The sequence below is a fragment of the Leucoraja erinacea genome, chromosome 5 (genome assembly GCF_028641065.1).
Source record: "Leucoraja erinacea ecotype New England chromosome 5, Leri_hhj_1, whole genome shotgun sequence".
NCBI classification, from domain to species: domain Eukaryota; kingdom Metazoa; phylum Chordata; class Chondrichthyes; order Rajiformes; family Rajidae; genus Leucoraja; species Leucoraja erinaceus.
In genome coordinates this window covers 3353274-3378490 of record NC_073381.1, presented here as the reverse complement: position 1 = coordinate 3378490, position 25217 = coordinate 3353274, and the positions used below count along the sequence as shown (strand labels likewise).

Genomic DNA, 25217 nt, shown 5'->3' with positions numbered 1-25217 from the left:
CTGGCCTTTATAAATCCAGAGCATTGAGTATAGAAGTTGGGATGTAATGTTAAAATTGTACAAGGCATTGGTGAGGCCAATTCTGGAGTATGGTGTACAATTTTGGTCGCCTAATTATAGGAAGGATGTCAACAAAATAGAGAGAGTACAGAGGAGATTTACTAGAATGTTGCCTGGGTTTCAGCAACTAAGTTACAGAGAAAGGTTGAACAAGTTAGGGCTTTATTCTTTGGAGCGCAGAAGGTTAAGGGGGGACTTGATAGAGGTTTTTTAAAATGATGAGAGGGATAGACAGAGTTGACGTGGAAAAGCTTTTCCCACTGAGAGTAGGGAAGATTCAAACAAGGGGACATGACATGAAAATTAAGGGACAGAAGTTTAGGGGCAACATGAGGGGGAACTTCTTTACTCAGAGAGTGGTAGCTGTGTGGAATGAGCTTCCAGTGAAGGTGGTGGAGGCAGGTTTGTTTTTATCATTTAAAAATAAATTGGATAGTTATATGGATGGGAAGGGAATGGAGGGTTATGGGCTGAGCGCAGGTGGATGGGACTAGGGGAGATTATGTGTTCGGCACGGACTAGAAGGGTCGAGATGGCCTGTTTCCGTGCTGTAATTGTTATATGGTTATACGACACACTGGTCAACCTGAGGAGCACCTTCAGCAACAGACTGGTTCCACCACGATGCAGCACAGAACGCCACAGGAGATCCTTCTTCCCTGTGGCTATCAAACTGTACAACTCCTTCCCCCCTTTCTGTCGTGGGGTAGAATGAGATTGACTCCCACACCTCCTCAATCTTTGCACATCCCCAAAGCATTAGCACTGGTCACTTTATTTTCATGTTTCATGTATGTGATTTTTATGACTGTCAGAACATTTAATTTCCCTCCTGGGATAAGTAAAATCCTATTGTATTCGATATCATGTGCTATATATCTGGGTTTCAAGTGTATTGCATGCTTCTTAACACTGGTTAAAATTTATCTTGAGCAGGTGAGCTTGTTTTCTGAGCCAGAACTTCAAGGCAGTGTACAAATTATCGACATGGACACAGTCCATTTTCCCGATGGATTTTCACCCAAGTCCTTTGAAGTTCTCGCTGGCAGGTGAGCAGCATGAACTGAATGAATGAATAATTTTATTGGCCAAGTATTCACATACAAGGAATTTGCCTTGGTGCTCTGCCCGCAAGTGGCAACATGACGAAGAAAGCGAATGGCAGGTTGGCCTTGATGACAAGAGGAATCGAATATAGGTCCTTCTGCAGTTGTACAGAGCCCTAGTGAGACCACGCCTGGAGTATTGTGTGCACTTTTGGTCCCCTAATTTGAGGAAGGACATTCTTGCTATTGAGGGAGTGCAGCGTAGGTTTACAAGGTTAATTCCCGGGATGGCGGGACTGTCATATGCTGAGAGAATGGAGCAGCCGGGCTTGTACACTCTGGAGTTTAGAAGGATGAGAGGAGATCTCATTGAAACATATAAGATTGTTAAGGGCTTGGACACGCTAGAGGCAGGAAACATGTTCCCGATGTTGGGGGAGTCCAGAACCAGGGGCCACCGTTTAAGAATAAGGAGTAAGCCATTTAGAAAGGAGGCGAGGAAACACTTTTTCTCACAGAGAGTGGTGAGTCTGTGGAATTCTCTGCCTCAGAGGGCGGTGGAGGCCGGTTCTCTGGATACGATCAAGAGAGAGTTAGATGGGGCTCTTAAAGATAGCGGAGTCAGGGGATATGGGGAGAAGGCAGGAACGGGGTTGGGGATGATCAGCCATGATCACATTGAATGGCGGTGCTGGTTTGAAGGGCCAAATGGCCTACTCCTGCACCTATTGTCTATTGACATACAGTGACAGTTAGGAATGATACATAAAGCGTTAAACATTAATAATAAAACATCATTGATTAAACATGTGAAATACCAGAGCAAAAGGAGGCTACAGATTTTTGGTTATTGAGTAGAGCTACTACTCGTGGATAAAAACTGTTTTTATGTCTGGCTGTGGCAGCTTTGACCGTCCGGAGTCGCCTTCCAGAGGGAAGTGATTCAAAGAGTTTGTGGCCAGGGTGAGAGGGGTCAGAGATGATCTTGCCCGCTCGCTTCCTGTGCAGTGTACAGTTCATCAATGAGGGGGAATCAGAGCCACAATCTGGGGCGCAGCGGTAGAGTTGCTGCCTTACAGCGCCAAAGACCCGGGTTCCATCCTGACCACGGGTGCTGTCTGTATGGAGTTTGCACGTCCTGGAACTCCAAACTCGAGAGCATTGTGGAAATACCTCCAGCAGAAGGAAGGCCGCTGGTCTGGATGATTGGCCTCCACTGCCTGCAGGCAACACAAGGAGCGCAGAAGGTTAAGGGGGGACTTGATGGAGGTCTTTAAAATGATGAGAGGGATAGACAGAGTTGATGTGGATCAGCTTTTCTCATTGAGAGTAGGGAAGATTCAACCAAGAGGACATGATTTGAGAATTAAGGGACAGAGTTTAGGGGTAACATGAGGGGGAACTTCTTTACTCAGAGAGTGGTAGCGGTGTGGAATGAGCTTCCAGTGGAAGTGGTGGAGGCAGGTTCGATTTTATAATTTAAAAATAAATTGGATAGGTATATGGACGGGAAAGGAATGGAGGGTTATGGTCTGAGTTCAGGTAGATGGGACTAGGGGAGAGTTATGCCCCTGTCCCACTTAGGAAACCTGAACAGAAACCTCTGGAGACTTTGAGCCCCACCCAAGGTTTCCGTGCAGTTCCCGGAGGTTGCAGGTGGTTGCCGGAGGTTGCAGGTAGTGGAAGCAGGTAGGGTGACTGACAAAAACCTCCGGGAACCGCATGGAAACCTTGGGTGGGGCGCAAAGTCTACAGAGGTTTCTGTTCAGGTTTCCTAAGTGGGACAGAGTCATAAGTGTTCGGCACGGACTAGAAGGGCCGAGATGGCTTGTTTCCGTGGTGTAATTGTTATATGGTTATTAATGGTTATAATGACAAACCTGAGCAAAACGCAAAGCTCATCAGAGACAGAAGCATAATTAGGCCATTCGGCCCATCAAGTCTACTCTGCCACTCAATCATGGCTGATCTATCTTTCCCTCCTAACCCCATTCTCCTGCCTTCTCCCCATAACCCCTGACACCTGTATTGATCAAAGAATCTATCTCTGCCTTAAAAATATCCATTTCAAAATATCCAATATCATAAATATCCATGCCTCCACAGCCTTCTCAGGCAATGAATTCCTTAGATTCACCACCCTCTGAGTAAAGAAATTCCTCCTCATCTCCCTCCTAAGTGACCATCCTTTCATTCTGGGCATGTCACCTCTGGAGTAAACGTGTAGGAAGGAACTGCAGATGCTGGTTTGCACCTTGCACTGAACATGTATCTACAGTCACGGTGGCGCAGCGGTAGAGTTGCTGCCTTACAGCAAAATGCAGCGCCAGAGACCCTGGTTCGATCCCGACTACGGGTGCTGTCTGTATGGAATTTGTACGTTCTCCCCGTGATCTGCGTGGGTTTTCTCTGAGATCTCTGGAGGTTTCCTCCCACACACCAAAGACGTACAGGTTTGTAGGTTAATTGGTTTGATTAATTGGCTTGATAAAAATGTAAAAAATAATTGTCCAGTATAGAATTGTCCAATGCTGAGTGATGCTCTACCTCCCGATACATCCCGATCCAGACCGTAAAAGGTTTGATTGTAATCATGTTTTGTCTTTCCACTGAATAGTGGTTCAGTATTCCACTGAATCCTGGTTCAGAAACAGCTGCTTCCCCACAGCCATCAGGCTATTGAACTCAACTCAAACAAAACTCTGAACATTAATAGCCCGTTATCTGTTTATTTGCACTTTATCAGTTTTATTTATTCATGTGTATATATATATATATATACTTATCCAATGGTATATGGACACACTGATCTGTTCTGTATTCATGCCTGCTATAACTCTGTTGTGCTGAAGCAAAGCAAGAATTTCATAGTCCTATCTGGGACACATGACAATAAACTCTCTTGAATCTTGTAACAAGCATCACAACAAAGGCTGTTCATTGTACCTCAATACATGTGACAACAAACTAAGCTGAACTGAAGATCAACACAAAATGCTGGAGTAACTCAGCAGGTGCAGCAGCATCTATGGAGCGAAGGAGATAGGCAACGTTTCGGGCCGAAACCCTTCTTCAGACTGATCGGGGGCGGGGGACAACAAAGGCTGTTCATTGTACCTCAATACATGTGACAACAAACTAAGCTGAACTGAAGATCAACACAAAATGCTGGAGTAACTCAGCAGGTCAGGCAGGGGGTGGGGAATGGGTGACATATCAGTCGAGACCCTTCTTCAGACTGAGATGCTGCCTCCAGAGATGCTGCCTGACCCACTGAGTTATTCCAGCATTTTGTGCCTTAAGTTCTGAAGTAACTCAGCGGGTCAGGAGGCATCTGTGGAGGGAATGGACAGGTGATGGGAGACCCTCTCTCACTGTCCCCCCCTCTATGATTACTGGTGCCCTCCTGTTCTCATCTTTTGTCCATTCCCTCCAAGGATGCTTGGACATTGTGTACACTAAATGTACACTCTGGAATTTAGGATGAGAGGGTATCTTATTGAAACGTGTAAGATTATTAAGGGATTGGACACGCTAGAGGCAGGAAACATGTTCCCGATGTTGGGGGAGTCCAGAACCAGGGGCCACAGTTTAAGAATAAGGGGTAGGCCATTTAGAATGGGGATGAGGAAACACTTTTTCTCACAGGGAGTTGTGAATCTGTGGAATTCTCTGCCTCAGAAGGCTGTGGAGGCCGATTTTCTGGATGCTTTCAACAGAGAGTTAGATAGAGCTCTTAAAGATAGCGTAGTCAAGGGATATGGGGAGAGGGCAGGAACGGGGTACTGATTGTGGATGATCAGCCATGATCACAGTGAATGGTGGTGCTGTGTCGAAGGGCCGAATGGCCTACTCCTGCACCTATTGTTTATTGTGGGCTCCACCTTTCCTGAGTCACTGATGAGTCTGCTTTGTTCTGTTCATGTCCAATGTCCCCCTTCCCTGACTCTCAGTCTGAAGAATGGTCTCGACACCTATTCCTTTTCTCTAGGGACTGCTGCCTGACCCACTGAGTTACTCCAGCATTTTGTGTCTATCCCTCCAAGGATGCTGTCTGAGTTACTTCAGCACTTTGTTTTGGTAATGGCAATTCGGGAAGGGACCTAATTGTGGACCTTGCAAGCTAGAACTATATTCTGCATTCTGAATCTCCCCCTTTTCTCTCCCTACTGCACCTGAGTTTCACATGATTGCATTTATGTATAGTATTATCCGATTGGAAAGAATGCAAAACAAAGATTTTCATTGTACCTCAGTACACATCACAAAGATACAGACTCCACCTCCACCTCATGCTGCCTCGGCAAGACCACCAGCATAATTAAGGACCAACCTTGCCTCAGTCACTCCCCTCTTCTCCCCTCTCCCATCAGGCAAGAGGTACAGGTGTGAAAACGCACACACCTCCAGATTCAGGGACAGTTTCTTCCCAGCTGTTATCAGGCAACTGAACCAACCTATCACCAACTAGAGAGCAGTCTTGAACTATTATCCACCTCATTGGAGACCTTCAGACTACCTTCAATCGGACTTTATTGGATTTTTGTGAAACTTAGAGACATTTAAACTATCTATAGTTGGACGTTGCTGGACTTAACTTGCACTAAACGTTATACCAAGGGATCCCAACCTTCGCCTACCCAGGGGGGTAAATTTGTTGATTCTGGATTTGTACATATTTGTTCTCATTGACTGACTGTGTTTGGCTCATTAGTTGTTCATAAGTAAGTAAAATAATATTGTTAAGTGCTATTAAAGTTGCCAGTGGTAAATGGGACGAAAAAGGTTGGGAACCCCTGCATTATACCCTTTATCTTGTATCCGTACACAAAAGTTATATATATATATATATATACATACACACACACACACACACACACACACACACACACACAGGCAATCAAGCCGATTGTGTGTGTGTGTGTGTGTCTATAACTTTTCCGCTGACTAGATAGCACGCAATAATAAGGTCGACAAAAATACTGGAGAAATTCAGCGGGTGAGGCAGCATCTATGGAGCTAAGGAACAGGTGATGTTTCGGGTCGAGACCTTTCTTACGCAATGATAAGGGGTAGGCCATTTAGGACTGAGATGAGGAAAAACTGTTTCACCCAGAGAGTTTTGAATCTGTGGAATTCTCTGCCACAGAAGGCAGTGGAGGCCAATTCACGGGATGTTTTCAAGGGGGAGTTGGATTCAGCTCTTAGGGCTAACAGAATCGAGGCATATGGGGAGAAAGCAGGAACGGGTTTTGGATGATCAGCCATGATCGTATTGACGATCGACAATAGGTGCAGGAGTAGGCCATTCGGCCCTTCATGCCAGCACCGCCATTCAGTGTGATCATGGCTGATCATCCCCAATCAGTACTCCGTTCCTGCCTTCTCCCCATATCCCCTGACTCCGCTATCTTTCGAGATTGAATGGCTGTGCTGGCTCGAAGGGCTGAATGGCCTACACCTGCACCTAATTTCTATGTTTCTATCAAAATATATATAACGATAATAATCTAAACTAATAAACTTACTGTAAACAGGAGCCAGAGACTGTGTGTGATTTAAACACATCTTTAATGAGCACTTAAAACTTAGCAGCATTGAGGACGACAGGTTGTCAGTGCATCCTAGCTGCTCGAACTGGCAGTGTCGGGAACAAGTGTTAGTATGTGTCATTGTGGGGTGGAGTTAGTGATGCTGGCTTATGTGTGATTGGTTCACATACATCATCAATCTACACTTACAACCTAAACTAACACCCAGATCTGCAAAATGAATATTAACTGCAACTGTCAAATCAGATCCACAAAACACCACAGGAAAATAGTCGCTATAACTTATGAACTACAGGCAAATGTGGTTAGAGGGAGATTCTTTTAGACTTTTAGTAAACTCGCCATAATTTTTGAAATCCTTAATACTTTAATTTGTAGTGCTCAGAAAGAGAATTTTAAAAAAAAAATTACGTTAATCGATTAATTGTTTGTGACTCTTTTTGCAGTTGGGTGGCTTACAGTGCAGAGAATTTCACTGGTAACCAATACATTCTTGAGGAAGGAACGTGGCCTGACTTGACAGCCATCGGATGTACAGCTGATGCGTGTATCAAATCCGTTAGGGCAGTAAACCTTGTAAGTATCACTTTGATATTTAGAGTCATGCAGTGTGGTAACGGACCCTTCTGCCCATCTTGCCCCAACCGACCAACACCGCCCCACCCACCCACCTGCCTGCGCTTGGCCCATATCCCTCTAAACCCGTCCTATCCATGTACCTGTCTAAATGTTTCTTAAATGTTCTTTAAACCTCACGTGGTGGTACAGCTGCTGCCTTTGGGATTGGGAGGAAACTGGAAAGGGGAGAATGTACAAACTCAGTACAGACAGCACCCGTAGTCGGGATCAAACCCGGGTTTCCGGTGCTGTGAGGCAGCAACTCTACCACGTTGCCCTGTATTAATCACAGAAAGTTCTTAGAAATGTTTAGTACAACTTACATCTACTTGTAGACTTGTATCTCTGAACTAAACTAAACTAAACCATGCTAGTGTGCTATTTTAGTTTAGTTTAGAGATACAGTGTGGAACCAGGCCCTTTGGCCCACCGAGTCCACGCTGACTAGCGATCCCTGCATATTAAGGCCATCGTACACACACTAGGGACATTTTTTACATTTACCAAGCCAATTTACCTACATACCTGTATGTCTTTGGAGTGTGGGAGGAAAGCGAAGATCTCAGAGAAAAGCCACAGGGGGAACGTACAAATTCTGTACAGACTGCGCCCGTAGTCGGGATCGAACCTGGGACTGCAGTGCCACTGTAAGGCAGCAACTCTACCGCTGAGCCACCATGCCACCGTGACTAAACTACACCGCAGCATGGAAACGGACCGTTCAGCCCAGAGTCCACGCTGACCAGCGATCACCCCTTCACGCTAGTTCCGTCTTATTTCTACTTCGACATCCACTCCCTACACACTGGGGGCAATTCACAGACGGCCAATTAACCTACAAACCTGCACATCTTTGTGATGTGGGAAGGAACCAGAGCACCCGGAGGAAACCCACGCGGTCACCGAGAGAACGTGCAAACTTCACACAGAGAGCACTTGAGATCAGGATCAAACCGGGGACTTTAGTGCTGTGATACAGGCACTCGACAGCTGCAACAATGTGTTGCCATTATAAAGGCATTCACAAGGGAGCAAAATTAGGCCATTCGGCCCATCATGTCTACTCTGCCATTCAATCATGGCTGATCTATCTTTCACTCTCAACCCCATTCTCCTGCCTTCTCACCGTAACCCCTGACACCCGTACTAATCAAAGTTTCTTGTCACTTTCAAAAACACGTGTATGTCCATTACTCAATATCTCTGTTTGAGCAACACTTTTAAACATAAGTATTTGTCGTGGCATCATGTTCGGCACAGGTGGGCCGGTTTCTGTGCTGTAGTGTTCTATGTTCTATCATTGCTTTCCTCTTTTTTCTTGTTAATGGAAACTTTTTTCTTGTTTCCAGTGTTTCTCCACGCCAGGTATAACACTCTTTGCACGAGAGAATTTTGAAGGAAAGCGAGTTGAGGTGGTTTCCGGACTACTGAACCTGAAGCAGGAAGGATATGATACTCGTGTTCTGTCAGTCAAAGTCAATGGTGGAACGTAAGTAAAAACTGCTCCAAAGCATTTGATACATGGGAGCTGCTTTTCCCTGCCAGAGACCCTGGTTCGATCCTGACTACGGGTGCTGTCTGTACGTTCTCCCTGTGACCTGCGTGGGTTTTCTCTGAGATCTTTTCTCCCACACTCCAAAGACGTACTGTATCGAGTGATACAGGGGGGAAACAGGCCCAACTTGCCCGCACCGGCCAACATGTCCCCATCTACGCTAGTCCCACCTGCCTGCACTTGGTCCATATTCCTTCAAACCTGTCCTATCCATGTACCTGTCTAACTGTTTCTTAAACGATGTGATAGTCCCAGCCTCAACTACCTCCTTATGCAGCTCGTTCCATGTACCTACCACCCTCTGTATGAAAACGTTACTCCTCAGATTTCTATAAAATCTTTCCTCCTTCACCTTAAACCTATGTCATCTGATTCTCGATTCTCCTACTCTGGGCAAGAGACTCTGTACATCTACTCGATCTATTTCTCTCATAATTTTGTACACCTCTATAAGATCATTCCTCAACCTCCTGCATTCGAACAATTAGAATCCCAGCCTGCTCAACCTCTCCCTATAGCTCAGGCCCTCGAATCCTGGCAACATCCTCGTCAATCTTCTTTGAACCCTTTCCAGATTGACAACATCTTTCTGGTAACATGGTGCCCAGAACTGAACGCAATATTCTAAATGCAGCCTCGCCAATGTCTGGACTTTAGAAATATATACTGTGGAAACATGCCCACAGTCCGTGCTAACCAGCGATCTCCTGAGAACTGGCAGCATCCTCGTAAATCTTCTCTGCACCCTTTCCTGCTCGTGACCTCTTGTTCGAGACTCGTTCACAAGTAAAAAAAATATCTCGACTCATCCTGCAGCCTAATAAGAACACTTTAATACCAACCAGCACATTAATATAAACACATTCAAACTCAACATGCTTACTCCATTGTGGAATGGACACATCCAACCCAAAATTAGACAGGATTAAACCAACAAATCAGTATAACCTGTTATTAACATTTTAAAAAGACACAAAGTTCTGGAGTAACTCAGCGGGTCAGGCAGCATCTCTCTAGGGACATGCATCGGTCTCTCCATGTCTTCCTGAGATTACTCCAGCACTTTGTGTTTGACAACATTCCAGCATCTGCAGTTCCCTGTGCCTCTGTAAAACATAACCTCCCCCCGCATAAACCATGCCGGCTGTCCCATGATTTTGATGATGTGTGCCCCTGAAAATATTCTCCAATAATCTCCCTAGCACAGATATGAACTCATTGGCCTACATCAGTCTGAAGAAGGGGTTTGGCCCGAAACGTCGCCTATCTCCTTCGCTCCATAGATGCTGCTCCACCCGCTGAGTTTCTCCAGCAATTTTGTGTACCTTTGATCTTCCAGCATCTGCAGTTCCTTCTTGAACTCATTGGCCTACGCTGGTGTTGCTGGTGTTATACCTATTTTCCTCCTTTAAAAAAAGAAGGATCAACATTGGCAATTCTCCAGACCATTGGCTATCCAGAACCAGGGGCCACAGTTTAAAAATAAGGAGTAAGCCATTTAGAACAGACTAGGAAAAACATTTTCACACAGAGAGTGGTGAGTCTGTGGAATTCTCTGCCTCGGAGGGCGGTGGAGGCAGGTTCTCTGGATGCTTTCAAGAGAGAGCTAGATAGGGCTCTTTAAAAAAAAAAAAAAAAAAGCGGAGTCAGGGGATATGGGGGAAGGCAGGAACACGGTACTGGTTGGGCCATGATCAGCCATGATGACATTGAATGGCGATGTGGGCTCGAAGGGCCGAATGGCCTACTCCTGCACCTATTGTCTATTAAAGATGCACTGAACTCTGTCAAGCCCCCAGCAACCCCTTCAATTGCCCATCTCAATACCATGGGATGGATAGTCGCAGAGCCACGCTGCATGGAAACGAGCCCTTCAGCCCAACTTGCCCATGCAGACGTACCCATTGACACTCATCCCACTTGTCCACAAAAGTGCTGGAGAAACTCAGCGGGTGCAGCAGCACTATGGAGCGAAGGAAATAGGCCACGTTTCGGGTTGAACCCCTTCTTCAGACTGATGGGGGGTGGGGGGGGAGAAGGAAGGAAAAAGGGAGGAGGAGGAGCCCGAGGGCGGGGGGGATGGGAGGAGACAGCTCGAGGGTTAAGGAAGGGGAGGAGACAGCAAGGGCTAGGAAAACTGGGAGAATTCAATGTTCATGCCGTCCGGACGCAAGCAACCCAGGCGGAATATGAGGCGCTGTTCTTCCAATTTTCGGTGTTGCTCACTCTGGCAATGGAGGAGACCCAGGACAGAGAGGTCGGATTGGGAATGGGAGGGGGAGTTGAAGTGCTGAGCCACCGGGAGTTCAGGTAGGTTATTGCGGGCTGAGCGGAGGTGTTCGGCGAAACGATCGCCCAACCATCAGTCTGAAGAAGGGGTTCGGCCCGAAACGTCACCTATTTCCTTCGCTCCATAGATGCTGCTGCACCCGCAGAGTTTCTCCAGCATTTTTGTGTACCTTCGATCTTCCAGCATCTGCAGTTCCTTCTTGACCACTTGTCCACGTTTGGTTCATATCCCTCTAAACCTTTCCGATCCATGTACCTGGCCCAATGTATTTTAAATGTAGTTATAGTACCTGGCACATCTACCTCCTCCAGCAACTCGTATCATATACCCACCACCCTGTGTGGAAAACGTTACCAACCAAGTTCCTATTACCGTATTTCCTGGCAAGGAAGACGCACCTGCGTCAAAGACGTGCCCCCATTTTGAGTCGCTAAATTTTGAAAAAAAAGGCTGGCGGGACATAATCTTTTACGCTCAAAAATAAATAAATAAAAAATAAAGAAAATGCCAATTCAATTTGCCCAAGGCTTCCAGATCTCCCCAATTCTGAATGGATGGGGGATGGAGGTTGATGACAGGTGGAGAGATGGTGGGGGAAAAGAACTTCGTTCTTGATGTTGCTGTACTGAGGGATTAGCCAAGTCTATCTTTCTTGGCTAACAACCAAGACGCAGGTAAATTTTCGTGCCTTATATTTGGGTAAAAAATTGCCGGAAAATACGGTAAATCTTTCCCCTCTCTCCTCAAACCTGTGCCCTCTGGTTCTTGATTCCCCTACCCCGTGTAAAAGACTCGATGCATCTCCCCTATCTATTCCCCTCGTGATCTTACACAACTCTATAAGATCACCCCTCATTCTAAACCCAACCCAACATGAGGGGGAACTTCTTTACTCAGAGAGTGGTGGCTGTGTGGAATGAGCTTCCAGTGAAGGTGGTGGAGGCAGGTTCGTTTTTATCATTTAAAAATAAATTGGATAATTATATGGACGGGAAGGGAATGGAGGGTTATGGTCTGAGCGCAGGTATATGGGACTAGGGGAGATTATGTGTTCGGCACGGACTAGAAGGGTCGAGATGGCCTGTTTCCGTGCTGTAATTGTTATATGGTTATATTGTACATGAAGATGTGTAAATGTGTAAACAGTGTGATTTTCCTGGATGATACTCAAATAGCTCAGTTTTTTGGGGGGTTTTTACACACCATATCTTGGTACATGTGACAATAATGAACCAATGCCAAACATATTTTGTTTCTTTGAAAAACAGATGGGTGGCGTATGAGTGCAGTAACTACAGAGGCCGACAGTTTTTACTACAGCCCAGTCAGATACCCAACTGGCATCAACAAACTGGATGGCACAGAATTGGGTCTTTGCGTCCCCTGGTTCAGGTCAGTGCACGTGGGAGTGTCTAGGACCAGTGGGCACAATCTCAGAATAAAAGGACGTACCTTTAGCAAGGAGACGAGGAGGTACAGATTTTGGATGATCAGCCTAGATCATATTGAATGGCGGTGCTGACACGAAGGGCCGAATGGCCTAATCCTGTACCTGTTTTCTATGTTTCTAATTTATTTAGTCAGAGTGGTGAATCTGTGGAATTCATTGTCACCGACGGCTGTGGAGGCCAAGTCATTGGGTATTTATTAAAGGTACAGATTGATTGATACTTCATTAGTGTGGGTGTCAGGGGCTATCGGGAGAAGGCAGGAGAATGGGGTAGAGAGGGAAAGACAGATCAGCCATGATTGAATGGTGGAGTAGACATGGGCCGAATGGCCTAATTCTGCTCCTATCACTTATGAACTTAAAGATTTGTTCTGTAAAAACATTTGAGCTAAAATTGTATCTGAGAAGGGTCCAACCCTGAAATGTTTCTATCCATGTTCCCCGGAGATGCTGCCTCAACTGCTCAGTTACTCCAGCACTGTGTGTCTTTTCTGTTAAACCAGCATCTGCAGTTCCTTATGTCCACATTTGAGTAATATGACTTGACAGACCCAGGTTCAGTGTGAAGTTTGCATGTTCTCCCTGTGACAAGAGTTTCTGCTGGATGGTCCAGTTTACAGGGCGAAGGCAGGAGAATAGGGTTGAGAAGGGAAATTAGATCGGCCATGATTGAATGGCGGAGCAGACTAGATGGGCCAAATGGTCTAATTCTGCTCCTATGGCTTATGGTCTTGTTTTTGTGTGCAGTTTTGGTCTCCGAGTTTGAGGAAGAACATTCTTGCTATTGAGGGAGTGCAGCGTAGGTTCACAAGGTTAATTCCCTGGATGGCAGGACTGTCATTTGCTGAGAGAATGGAGCGGCTGGGCTTGTATACTCTGGAGTTTAGAAGGATGAGAGGGAATCTTATTGAAACATAGATTATTACTAAGGGTTTGGACATGCTAGAGGCAGGAATGATCATCCATGATCACAGTAAATAGCGGTGCTGGCTCGAAGGACCAAATTGCCTACTCCTGCACCTATTGTCTATTGAAACGTTCCCGATGTTGGGGGAGTCCAGAACCAGGGGCCGCAGTTTAAGAATAAGGGGTAAGCCATTTAGGATGGAGATGAGGAAACACCTTTTCACACAGAGAGTTGTGAGTCTGTGCAATTCTCTGCCTCAGAGGGTGGTGGAGGCCAGTTATCTGGATACTTTCAAGAGAGCTAGATAGGGCTCTTAAAGATAGCGGAGTAAGGGGATATAGGGAGAAGGCAGGAACGGGGTACTGATTGTGGCTGACCAGCCATGATCACATTGAATGGAGATGCTGGCTGGAAGGGCCGAATGGCCTACTCCTGCATCTATTGTCTATTCTTCCTCCCATATCACAAAGATTGGTTGGATAATTGGCCTTTGGAAACTATTACATGTCGATTATGGGGGAGTTGATGAGACCAGAGGGAATGAGACCAGTGGTTGATGGTTGACACAGACTCGGTGGGCCGAAAGGCATATTTCCATACTGTATCTCTAACTCTATAATTATATAATGTAAAATAGCTCTGGAATTTAAAGCTGTTTGTTGGTTAATTCAGTTTGAGTTTAGCTTTTGTTGAGTGCGAACCAGTCAGCGGAAAGTCAATACATGATTACAATCGAGCCGTCCACAGAGTGCAGATACATGATAAAGGGAATAATGTGAATAATTTAGTGGGGTGCAGGACTGCAGTAAAATCCGATCAAAGATAATGCAAGGATTTCCAGTGAGGTCGATAATAGCTCGGGACTGCTCTCTAGTTGTTGGTAGGATGGTTCAGTTGCCTGATAACAGCTGGGAACAAACTGTCCCTGAATCTGGAGGTGAGCGTTTTCACCTCTTTCACCTCTGTACCTCTTGCCTGATGGGAGAGGGGAGTGACTGGGGTGTGACTCATCTCTGATAATGCTCTGATAAGACACAAAAGTGCTGGAGTAACTCAGTAGGTCAGGCAGCATCTGAGGAGAACATGGATATGTGTGGTTTAGGATCAGGTCCGCAGTTTGAAGAAAGGTTCTGACTCAAGACTCCTGCACTCCGTGAAACGTCGCCTACCCAGTCTCCAGAGGCTGCCTGACCTGCTGAGTTACTCCAGCACTCTGTGTGTCGTTTAAAAAAAAAATCAACATTGTCTGTATGTATGTAACCTAAGAACTAACATAGAAAATAGGTGCAGGAGTAGGCCATTCGGCCCTTCGAGCCTGCACCGCCATTCAATATGATCATGGCTGATCATCCAACTCGGTATCCTGTACCTGCCTTCTCTCCAAACCCCTGATCCCTTTAGCCACAAGGGCCACATCTAACTCCCTCTTAAATATAGCTAATGAACTGGCCTCAACTACTTTCTGTGGCAGAGAATTCCACAGATTCACCACTCTCTGTGTGAAAAAAAATGTTTTTCTCATCTCAGTCTTAAAATATACAATACCATTTATTTGTCATTTGAACCTCACATGAAGTTCAAACGAAATTTGGTAAAAGACTTTCGCCTTATCCTTAAACAGTGACCCCTTGTTCTGGACATCCCCAACATCGGGAACAATCTTCCTGCATCTAACCTGGCCAACCCCTTAAGAATTTTGTAATGTGAAGGAAGATTAATATTGTACATTAGTACTTGCAATAAATAATAAATAAGATTAATATTGTACATAAACTTGCAATAGTCCAAGCATTAAAATAAGTTTCAAACATTTATGCTGACAAATTTATTCCCTTTTACAGAGGCGAGTATACTTCAGGGCACGAAATCGAGCCAGCGGAGCATATTTGACGTTGACTGGGGAACTCAGTGATATAAAGATGATTCGAACACAGGCTCTAGAGGGCACAGGAATGGATGATCAAATCTGGTTCTACCAGGATGGCTACATCAAAAGCAAGGTACTGTTGATTAATGAAATTAGACTGCTACCGAAGTTTATCGTGCAGTAATTGTAGTCGGGCTGAAGGGCCTGTTTCCACGATGTATGACTCTCTGACTCCATCATTAGCAATGGTGACTTTTTTTTTAAACCACATTTTGGAGAGAGGGACTGGGAAACGCATTTGATTTAAATTCAACTAACTTGTACGTCTTTGAATTGTGGGAGGAAACCGGAGCACCCGGAGAAAACCCACACAGGTCATGGGGAGAATGTACAAACTCCGTACAGACAGCACCCGTAGTCGGGATTGAACCCGGGTCTCTGGCGCTGAGAGCTAGCAACTCTACCGCTGCGCCACCGTGCCGCCCTTTAGCTGGGTTTAGAACGAGAGAAGGTTAGACTCGTAGAGCTTGAGAATGGTCTTTTGGTGCTATCAGTGAGTTCTGAAGGTACCCAATCACGTCTCCTGTTGGCAGAAACATTACACTGTAAAATGTACATGGTGTGATTTATATAAAGAAATAATCTTGAGACAATTAAAAGTGACCCATCACATGATTAATATTATTAGGGCGGCACGGCGCAGTGGGGCAGCTCTGGAATTAGGTGGCACAGCAGTAGAGTTGCTGCCTTACAGCACCAGAGACCTGGGTTCAATCCTGACTACGGGTGCTGGTCTGTACATAGTTTGTACATTCTGCCCGTGACCTGCGTGGGTTTTCTCCGAGATCTTCGGTTTGCTCCTGCGCTCCAAAGACGTATAGGTTTGTAGGTTAATTTGTAGGGCAAAAAGGGGCCGGAGATAGCTCTGTCGGATAGCATTAAGGACAATCCCCAGAGATTATATAAATACATAAAGGGGGGAAACGGGTAACTAGAAAGATAATGAAACCCCTCAGGAATCAAAGTGGTCACCTCTGTGTGGTGACGGGTCGGAGTATAGAAGTGAGATTGACCATATGGTGGCAGCACAATAACCTGGCTCTCAACATCAGCAAAACCAAGGAACTCAGTGTGGACTTTGGAAGGGGGATAGGGACCCACAATCCCGTTTATATCAACGGGACGGTGCTAAGAAAGGGTCAAGAACAAATTCCTGGGCGTGCATATTTCCAAAGATCTTTCCTGCTCCCAGCACACTGATGCAATTATAAAGAAAGCACATCAGCGCCTCTACTTCCTGAGACGGAGAGTCTGTATGTCAAAGAGGACTCTCTTGAACTTCTACAGGTGCACAGTAGAGAGCATACTGACCGGTTGCATCGTGGCTTGGTTCGGCAACTTGAGCGTCCAGGAGCGGGAAAGAATGCAGAAAGTTGTAAACACTGCCCAGTCCATCATCGGCTCTGACCTCTCTACCATCGAGGGGATCTATCTCAGGTGCTGCCTCAAAAAGGCTGGCAGCATCATCAAGGACCCACACCATCCTGGCCACACACTCATCTCTCCACTGCCATCGGGTAGAAGGTACAGGAGCCTGAAATCTGGAACATCCAGGCTATTAAACACACCATCAAACAAACTATAACAGCCAATTGCACTTGATCTGTTTATTTATGTGTGTGTGTATATATATATATGTATATATATATATATGTGTTTATATATATGTGTGTGTATATCTATATGTGTGTGTATAAATATATATATATATATCTATATATATATATGTATATATATATATATATATATATATAGATATGTGTATATATATGTGTATATATATATATGTGTGTATATAGATATATATATGTATATATGTGTGTGTATACGTATGTGTATATGTATATATATGTGTATATATATGTATATATATATATATATATATATATATGTATATATATGTATATATGTGTGTATATATATATATATGTATATGTATATATATATACACATATATATATGTGTGTGTTATATATATATGTACATATATATATATATATATATATGTCTATATATATATATATGTGTGTGTGTGTATATATATATATATGTGTGTGTGTGTGTGTATATTATATATATATATATATATATGTATATGTGGTCTATGCTATATAGACACACTGAACTGTTCTGTATTTATGCTTACAATATTCTGTTGTGCTGCAGCAAAGCAAGAATGTCATTGTCCTATCTGGGACACATGACAATAAACTCTTGACTTGATCCATCACACTCAATACTTATTTTGTGTTCTTCAGTCATGTCTGGCTACTCTTTCTGTTTCTCGTTGTCATTGATTTAAAGTTTTCTTCCTTTTCTCTTGCCACAGATAGCAGAAGATTGCTGCCTGGATACAGCCAGCAGCTTGATCGGTGCTGGTTCCAGGCTGGGCGTTTCAGTACTCCACAGTAAAGAGATTAATATCTGGAGTATCAGTTCAGACGGAGTCATATGGAGCAGTGCTAGGACTGGGCTGGTTATTGATATCAAAGGTAAGAGATGGTCTATTCTCTAATTCTCTGCTGTATTGCTGATGCAAGTACATATTTACCCTACAATTACTGCTAGTTTTATGGCAATGCAAATACAAATCTACACCAAGAATGCTGGAGTGTTCTCCCTGCCATCCTATGCACACCACTCCTTCTGTCGGCATGGTGGAGCAGCAGTAGAGTTGCTGCCTCATAGCACCAGAGACCCGGGTTCCATCCTGTCTATGGGTGCTGTCTGTACAGAGTTTGTACTTTTTCCCCGTGGCTGCTTGGGAGACCTCCTGGTGCTCCAGTTTCCTCTCATATAACAAAGACATACAGGTTTGTAGGTTTTAATTGGCTTCCGTAAATTGTCCGTGGTGTGGAGGATGGGACTAGTGTACGAGAGATCGCTGATCGGTAGGGCCTTGGTGGTCCGGGGCCTGTTTCCATGCTGTATCTCTAAACTAAATTCTGGAATAAACTGAAGTCAGTTGTACAAGATGTCAGTGAGGCCGCACCTAGAGTATTGTATTCATTTTGGTTAGCCTGTTATTAGAAGGAATGCTATTAAGCTGGAAACCTTGAAGCAAATGGTGGCAGGACTCGAGGGCCTGAGGTATTAACCATATAACAATTACAGCACGGAAACAGGCCATCTCGGCCCTGCAAGTCCGTGCCGAACAACTTTTTACCCTTAGTCCCACCTGCCTGCACTCATACCATAACCCTCCATTCCCTTCTCATCCATATGCCTATCCAATTTATTTTTAAATGATACCAACGAACCTGCCTCCACCACTTCCACTGGAAACTCATTCCACACAGCTACCACTCTCTGAGTAAAGAAGTTCCCCCTCATGTTACCTCTAAACTTCTGTCCCTTAATTCTGAAGTCATATCCTCTTGTTTGAATCTTCCCGATTCTCAAAGGGAAAAGCTGGTCCACATCAACTCTGTCTATCCCTCTCATCATTTTAAAGACCTCTATCAAGTCCCCCCCTTAACCTTCTGCGCTCCAGAGAATAAAGACCTAACTTATTCAACCTTTCTCTGTAACTTAGTTGTTGAAACCCAGGCAACATTCTAGTAAATCTCCTCTGTACTCTCTCTATTTTGTTGACATCCTTCCTATAATTGGGCGACCAAAATTGTACACCATACTCCAGATTTGGTCTCACCAATGCCTTGTACAATTTTAACATTACATCCCAGCTTCTATACTCAATGCTCTGATTTATAAAGGCTAGCATACCAAAAGCTTTCTTTACCACCCTATCTATATGAGATTCCACCTTCAAGGAACTATGCACGGTTATACCCAGATCCCTCTGTTCAACTGTATTCTTAAATTCCCTACCATTTACCAAGAACGTCCTATTTTGATTTGTCCTGCCAAGGTGTAGCACCTCACATTTATCAGCATTAAACTCCATCTGCCATCTTTCAGCCCATTCTTCCAAATGGCCTAAACCACTCTGTAGACTTTGGAAATCCTCTTCATTATCCACAACACCCCCTATCTTGGTATCATCTGCATACTTACTAATCCAATTTACCACACCTTCATCCAGATCATTGATGTACATGACAAACAACAAAGGACCCAACACAGATCCCTGAGGCACCCCACTAGTCACCTGCCTCTAACCCGACAAACAACCATCCACCATTACCCTCTGGCTTCTCCCATTCAGCCACTGTTGAATCCATCTTGCTACTCCTGCATTTATACCCAACAGTTTAACCTTCTTAACCAACCTTCCATGAGGAACCGTGTCAAAGGCCTTACTAAAGTCCATATAGACAATATCTACTGCTTTACCCTCGTCAATTTCCCTAGTAACCCCTTCAAAAAATTCAAGAAGATTAGTCAAACATGACCTTCCAGGCACAAATCCATGTTGACTGTTCCTAATCAGACCCTATTTATCCAGATGCTTATATATATTATCTCGCTAAGTATCTATTCCATTAATTTGCCCACCACTGAAGTCAAACTAACAGGCCTATAATTGCTAGGTTTACTCTTAGAACCCTTTTTAAACAATGGAACAACATGCGCAGTACGCCAATCCTCGGGGACTATTCCTGTTTCTAATGACATTTGAAATATTTCTGTCATAGCCCCGGCTATTTCTACACTAACTTCCCTCAATGTCCTAGGGAATATCCTGTCAGGACCTGGAGACTTATCCACTTTTATATTTTTCAAAAGTGTCAGTACTTCTTTTACTTTGAAACTCATAGTATCCATAGCTTCTCTACTAGTTTCCCTTACCTCACATAATTCAATATCCTTCTCCTTGGTGAATACCGAAGAAAATAAATTGTTCAATATCTCCCCCATCTCTTTTGGCTCTGCAGATAGCTGTCCACTCTGTCTCTCCAATGGACCAATTTTATCCCTCGTTATCCTTTTGCTATTAATATAGCTGTAGAAACCCTTTGTATTTACTTTCACCTTACTTGCCAAAGCAACCTCATGTCTTCCTTTAGCTTTTCTAATTTATTTCTTAAGATTCTTTTTACATTCCTTATACTCCTCAAGCACCTCATTTACTTCATGCTGCCTATAATTATTGTAGATCTCCCTCTTTTTCCGAACAAGATGTCCAATTTCCCTTGAAAACCAGGGCTCTTTCCAATTTTTACTGTTTCCTTTCAACCGAACAGGAACATAAAGATTCTGTACTCTTAAATTTTCCCCTTTAAATGTCCTCCATTTCTCTTCTACATCCTTCCCATAAAACAAAATGTCCCAGTTCACTCCTTTTAAATCTTTTCGCATCTCATCAAAGTTAGCCTTTCTCCAATCAAAAATCTCAACCCTAGGTCCAGTTCTGACCCTCTCCATAATTATATTGAAAATAATGGTATTGTGATCACTGGACCCGAAGTGCTCCCCAACGCATACCTCCGCCACCTGTCCCGTCTCATTTCCTAACAGGAGGTCCAGCACTGCCCCTCCTCTAGTAGGTACCTCTAGTTGGTATTGTGAGCTGTTTGTTGGGCAAGCTGGGACGTTATTACTTGGATTGCAGCAGACCAAAGGGTGATCTTATAGAGGTGTGCAAGATCATGAGGGGAATAGATAGAGTGAACGTACACAGCTTGTAAGTTATAAGAGCAGAATTAGGCCATTCGACCCATCAAGTCCATTCCACCATTCAATCATGACTGATCTATCTTTCCCTCTCCTGCCTTCTCCCCATAACCCCTGACACCCGTACTAATTTAAAAAAAAATACTGGCAATCTCTGCCTTAAAGGTAGAGACATAGTCTGTCTGTTTGCGTGCGACCTCACTCTGACATTGGAGGAGGCCCAGGACAGAAAGGTCAGTACGGGAAGGGGAGTAACGCTGATATTGCCTTAACCGGGTGTTATCATCTTGTTTTCCAGGGGGTCAGCATTATGACAAGGATCAAGCTATTCTCAGCGAATTTGATGAGGTTCGGCTAACACAGAGATGGGACCTGGATATCCTTTGATTCTTTCACAGCAGACACATTAATGGGAAAACCCTGCAGCACTTTCTAAATGTTATTGCCGAAGCTGTCTACTATCAGTACACTGTTACACACTGTCAAATACACTCAATACACAATACTGGAATCCAATGTATGTTCATTTCTTATTAACCACTGCCATCTGCTTTGTCTAACATTATAACGTAAAGATAAAATAACATCTGCAGTTCATGTATCTCAACATTATCATCTTTACCGTTCTTGTGTGTGCCCATGTTTTTATGTTTAACTGAGGAAATCTCATACCTGCTGCAAAAAAAAAAATGCTTTTGAAATATATTTTTAAATACTATTTATAATTGACTAACACTGCAAATCTGTTTCAGGAAACGGGTAAAATGGCATCTCATGCAACTTTAGGAGGTGCATTAGGACGGAGCTATATTTTTGCATGATTTACTACTGACACATTGATTCTCTGTCAAGGTATTGATGATGGTGGAGAGTCACAACAGTTTCTGAGTGTCTGTGCGTTGAATGCTTGTGTTGTCGCTTGCTGCTGCACTGAGTTAGCCTGTTCAACTCATTACAAAGTCCAGGTTTAGACACAAAGTGCTGGAGTAACTCAGCGGGTCAGGCAGCACCTCTGGAGAAAATGTATGGGTGATGTTTCATGTCTGTACTCTTCTTCGGACAGTTTGTGGATTTGAATCGTTCTGAAGAGGCATCGTGACCTGAAACATCACCTATCCATTTACACCAGAGATGCTGCCTGACCTGCTGAGTTACTGCAGCTTTGTGTCTATCTTTTGTACACACCAGTATCTGCTGTTCCTTCTTAGCACAACATTCAGTGTATCTTTCTTGGCAAGTGAGATGGATATCAGACTTCCTCTTAAATAAAAAATGGACCTACTCTTGTGTCTCTGGGTTTATTTGGATCCACCAGTTTAAATTAACTTTCACATTTTAAGAACTATTTTTGATATGACTGGCTCCTAGCGATTACTTTTGTTCTGTAGACCGAATTCTGAGTTTGGGCTCTATTTTAAATCTAGCACAATTGATTATTTGCACTGATCGCCTGTTCTACACTCGGTATGATTGTTTTAGTAATTCATTAATACGCAGACTTTAAGTAAAACTCACACACATCACCTGACAGCTGAGGATGATGATTTCTCATGTTGATCATAAGGAACTGGTATAGAATTAGGCCATTCGGCCCATCAAGTCCACTCTGCCATTCAATCATGGTTGATCCATCTCTCCCTCCTAACCCCATTCTCCTGCCTTCTCTCCATAACCCCTGACTCCCGCACTAATTAAGAATCTATCTCTGCCTTAAAAATATCCATTAACTTGGCCTCCACAGCCTTCCGTGGCATAGAATTCCACCCTCTGACCAAAGAAATTTCTCCTTACCTCCTTCCTAGAGGAACGTCCTTTCATTCTGGTGGCTTTTGCAACACATTGAGACTTCTTACTGGCAGGCCCAGCGATTCTTCTTCATTTACCGAGGCAGTGGTTGTGTAAATACCAGTATTGTTTGATGAACTGCATCAAGCATTGCCATAAACAGTTTGCAAGGTTTATAACTCTTTTAATCAATCACGCATTGTTTTTGTACCTCTCTTTTTTTAAACTATAACGGGGACGGTTTGGGCGTTATATCAATGTAGTCGTGTTATCTTCAGCATTTGATTTGATATTCTATTTGTGTTATCCTCTGCCTCATTTGTCATGTGAACCTCCTGTAACACCAATGTGACCTAAACTTCGATGAATTCTACTGTAAAACATTATTTACAGTTGTTTTGGTACCTGAAAAGTGGACGTATTATCTTACGTGGAATCTGGTAACCAGCAGCAGCAACGGTACGACTGTATTTGCTAATGTTTTGAACTGTTTTATGCAAATTCTCATAAAAATAAAGTTTAGAATTTGAGTTATTGACTAAAGCTTTTTTTTGCTACCATTGAAAATGGGGATGTGTGTCATTATGCTACACGCATATTGGCGGCTGATCTCGATCATTCCCCACTCCTTTCGATGACAGTTTTCCCTCGTGCGTGACCCCTCTCCATTTTCAGGAAGGCCTGGGGTACCTCAGAAAATGGGAAGATCTTTTCAACGACAGGTCGAATCTGAAACCGGAGAGAGAGTACAAAGGAATTACTTGTGGCAATTATCCACCGCCTTGCCCCCCCCCACCCCAACAACATCATTGCACCATCAACAACAGAAGGCAGTAGGTTGCACTGCCTTTTACCATTGGCTGCGTGCAACACATTCCTGAAACAGTGGCGGTGTTGTGCTGCCGCTGCCTCACAGCACCAGAGACCCAGGTTCAATCTTCGTCTCGGCTGCTGTCCGTGGGCGGAGTTTGCACGTTCTCCTCGTGACCGCGTGGATTTCCTCCAGTTGCCTCCCACATGACGTGCGGGTTCGTAGGTTAACTGCCCTCTGTAAAATTTCCCCTGGCAATCCACAGGGTGGATGAGAAAGTGGGATAACAGAACTAGTGTGAAAGGGTAGACAAAAATGCTGGAGAAGCTCAGCGGGTGAGGCAGCATCTATGGAGCAAAGGAAATAGGCAACGTTTCGGGTCGAGATCCTTCAGTGTGAAAGGGTGATCGATAGGTCACCTATCATCGATTTACGGTGAGGGGGCGGAAGATTTAATAGGAACCTGAAGGGTAACTTTGCCACAAAGGGTGGTGGGTGTACAGAACAAGCTGCCAGAGGAGGTCGTTTAAGCAGGGACTATCGCAATGTTTAAGAAACAGACAGATACATGGGAAGTGTTCAAGAAGGAACTGCAGATGCTGGAAGATCGAAGGTTCACAAAAATGCTGGAGAAACTCAGCGGGTGCAGCAGCATCTATGGAGCGAAGGAAATAGGTGACGTTTCTGGCCGAAACCCTTCTTCAGACCCTCTTTTTCAGGCCGAAACCCTTCTTCAGACCCTCCCAGATACATGGGAAGGACGGGTTTAGAGAGATGTAGGATAAAGCAGGCTGGTGGACTAGTGTAGATGGGACATGTTGGTCGGTGTAGGCAAGTTGGGCCGTGGGGTCTATTTCCACGCTGTATCACTCTATGATGGGCAGCGTGGACTCGGTGGGCGAAAGGGCTAATTTCAATGCTGTAACTGAAACTAAAAGAAAGAAAAATGGCAACCAATAAAGAGATTAAAGGGCCTGTCCCACCAGCATGTGATTGCATGCGTCTAGTGCGACCAAACGTGGTCGCTTGAGGCGGGGCCGGTCCCACTTCCAACGACGGAGGCATACGGAGTTGTGCGGGGCTGGTCCCGACATCATACTCACCAATCAGCTGGGCAGGTGGCGGGCCGACTGAATTTGGACGTCGCATGGCGTCGGGCAGTGCCGTCATCACGCAACAGCACGCGCTAGGTGTACGCCGTCAAGACGCTGCGTACGACGTCAAGGCGCTGCGTACGGCCTCAATGCGGCTGCGGGCCGACAGGCCGTAGTCGCGCGGGATTTTCGGAGAGTGCAAGATTTTTGGAGCCCCGCGCGATGTCGGGACCAGCCCCGCACAACTCAATACGCCTCCGCTGATCGAAGTGGGACCGGCCCCGCGAGGCCGTACGCCTCAAGCGACCACGTTTGGTCGCGCTAGACGCATGCTATCGCATGCTGGTGGGACAGTCCCTTAAGAGGGTTGAGGTGAGGGTGTGTTCTGTCAGAGTTTTTCTGTCCAAAAAGCAGTGTATTTCAGTCCAGTTTCTCATCCTAGTAGGATGGTCACCTCTAACACAGGGTGTTGCCGCACTAATCCAGCTCACACCTGCCTCACTTCATGTTATGAATTTAACTGGCAAACAGCTGCGTACACTCTA

At 44.6% G+C, this 25217-nt stretch overlaps 2 protein-coding genes across 4 annotated transcripts in view; one reads left to right on the top strand and one right to left on the bottom strand.

Annotated features, from left to right (window-relative positions):
* Positions 1-23297, top strand: part of crybg1a (crystallin beta-gamma domain containing 1a) — a 213426-nt gene extending 190129 nt beyond the window's left edge. For 2 of the 3 annotated variants that reach the window (XM_055634998.1, XM_055634999.1), the window contains 7 exons: positions 997-1109; positions 7105-7234; positions 8626-8765; positions 12390-12513; positions 15320-15478; positions 17735-17897; positions 21281-23297. In XM_055634998.1, coding sequence (XP_055490973.1) covers positions 997-1109; positions 7105-7234; positions 8626-8765; positions 12390-12513; positions 15320-15478; positions 17735-17897; positions 21281-21369 — 918 coding nt within the window. In that variant the 3' untranslated portion in view covers positions 21370-23297. The remainder of the gene's footprint in view (positions 1-996; positions 1110-7104; positions 7235-8625; positions 8766-12389; positions 12514-15319; positions 15479-17734; positions 17898-21280) is intronic. The other variant, XR_008723420.1, reaches the window with a different exon arrangement.
* Positions 22935-25217, bottom strand: part of rtn4ip1 (reticulon 4 interacting protein 1) — a 48807-nt gene continuing 46524 nt past the window's right edge. Inside the window, exon 9 of the mRNA XM_055635003.1 lies at positions 22935-23496. Within this exon, the coding sequence (XP_055490978.1) occupies positions 23383-23496 (114 nt within the window). The 3' untranslated portion in view covers positions 22935-23382. The remainder of the gene's footprint in view (positions 23497-25217) is intronic.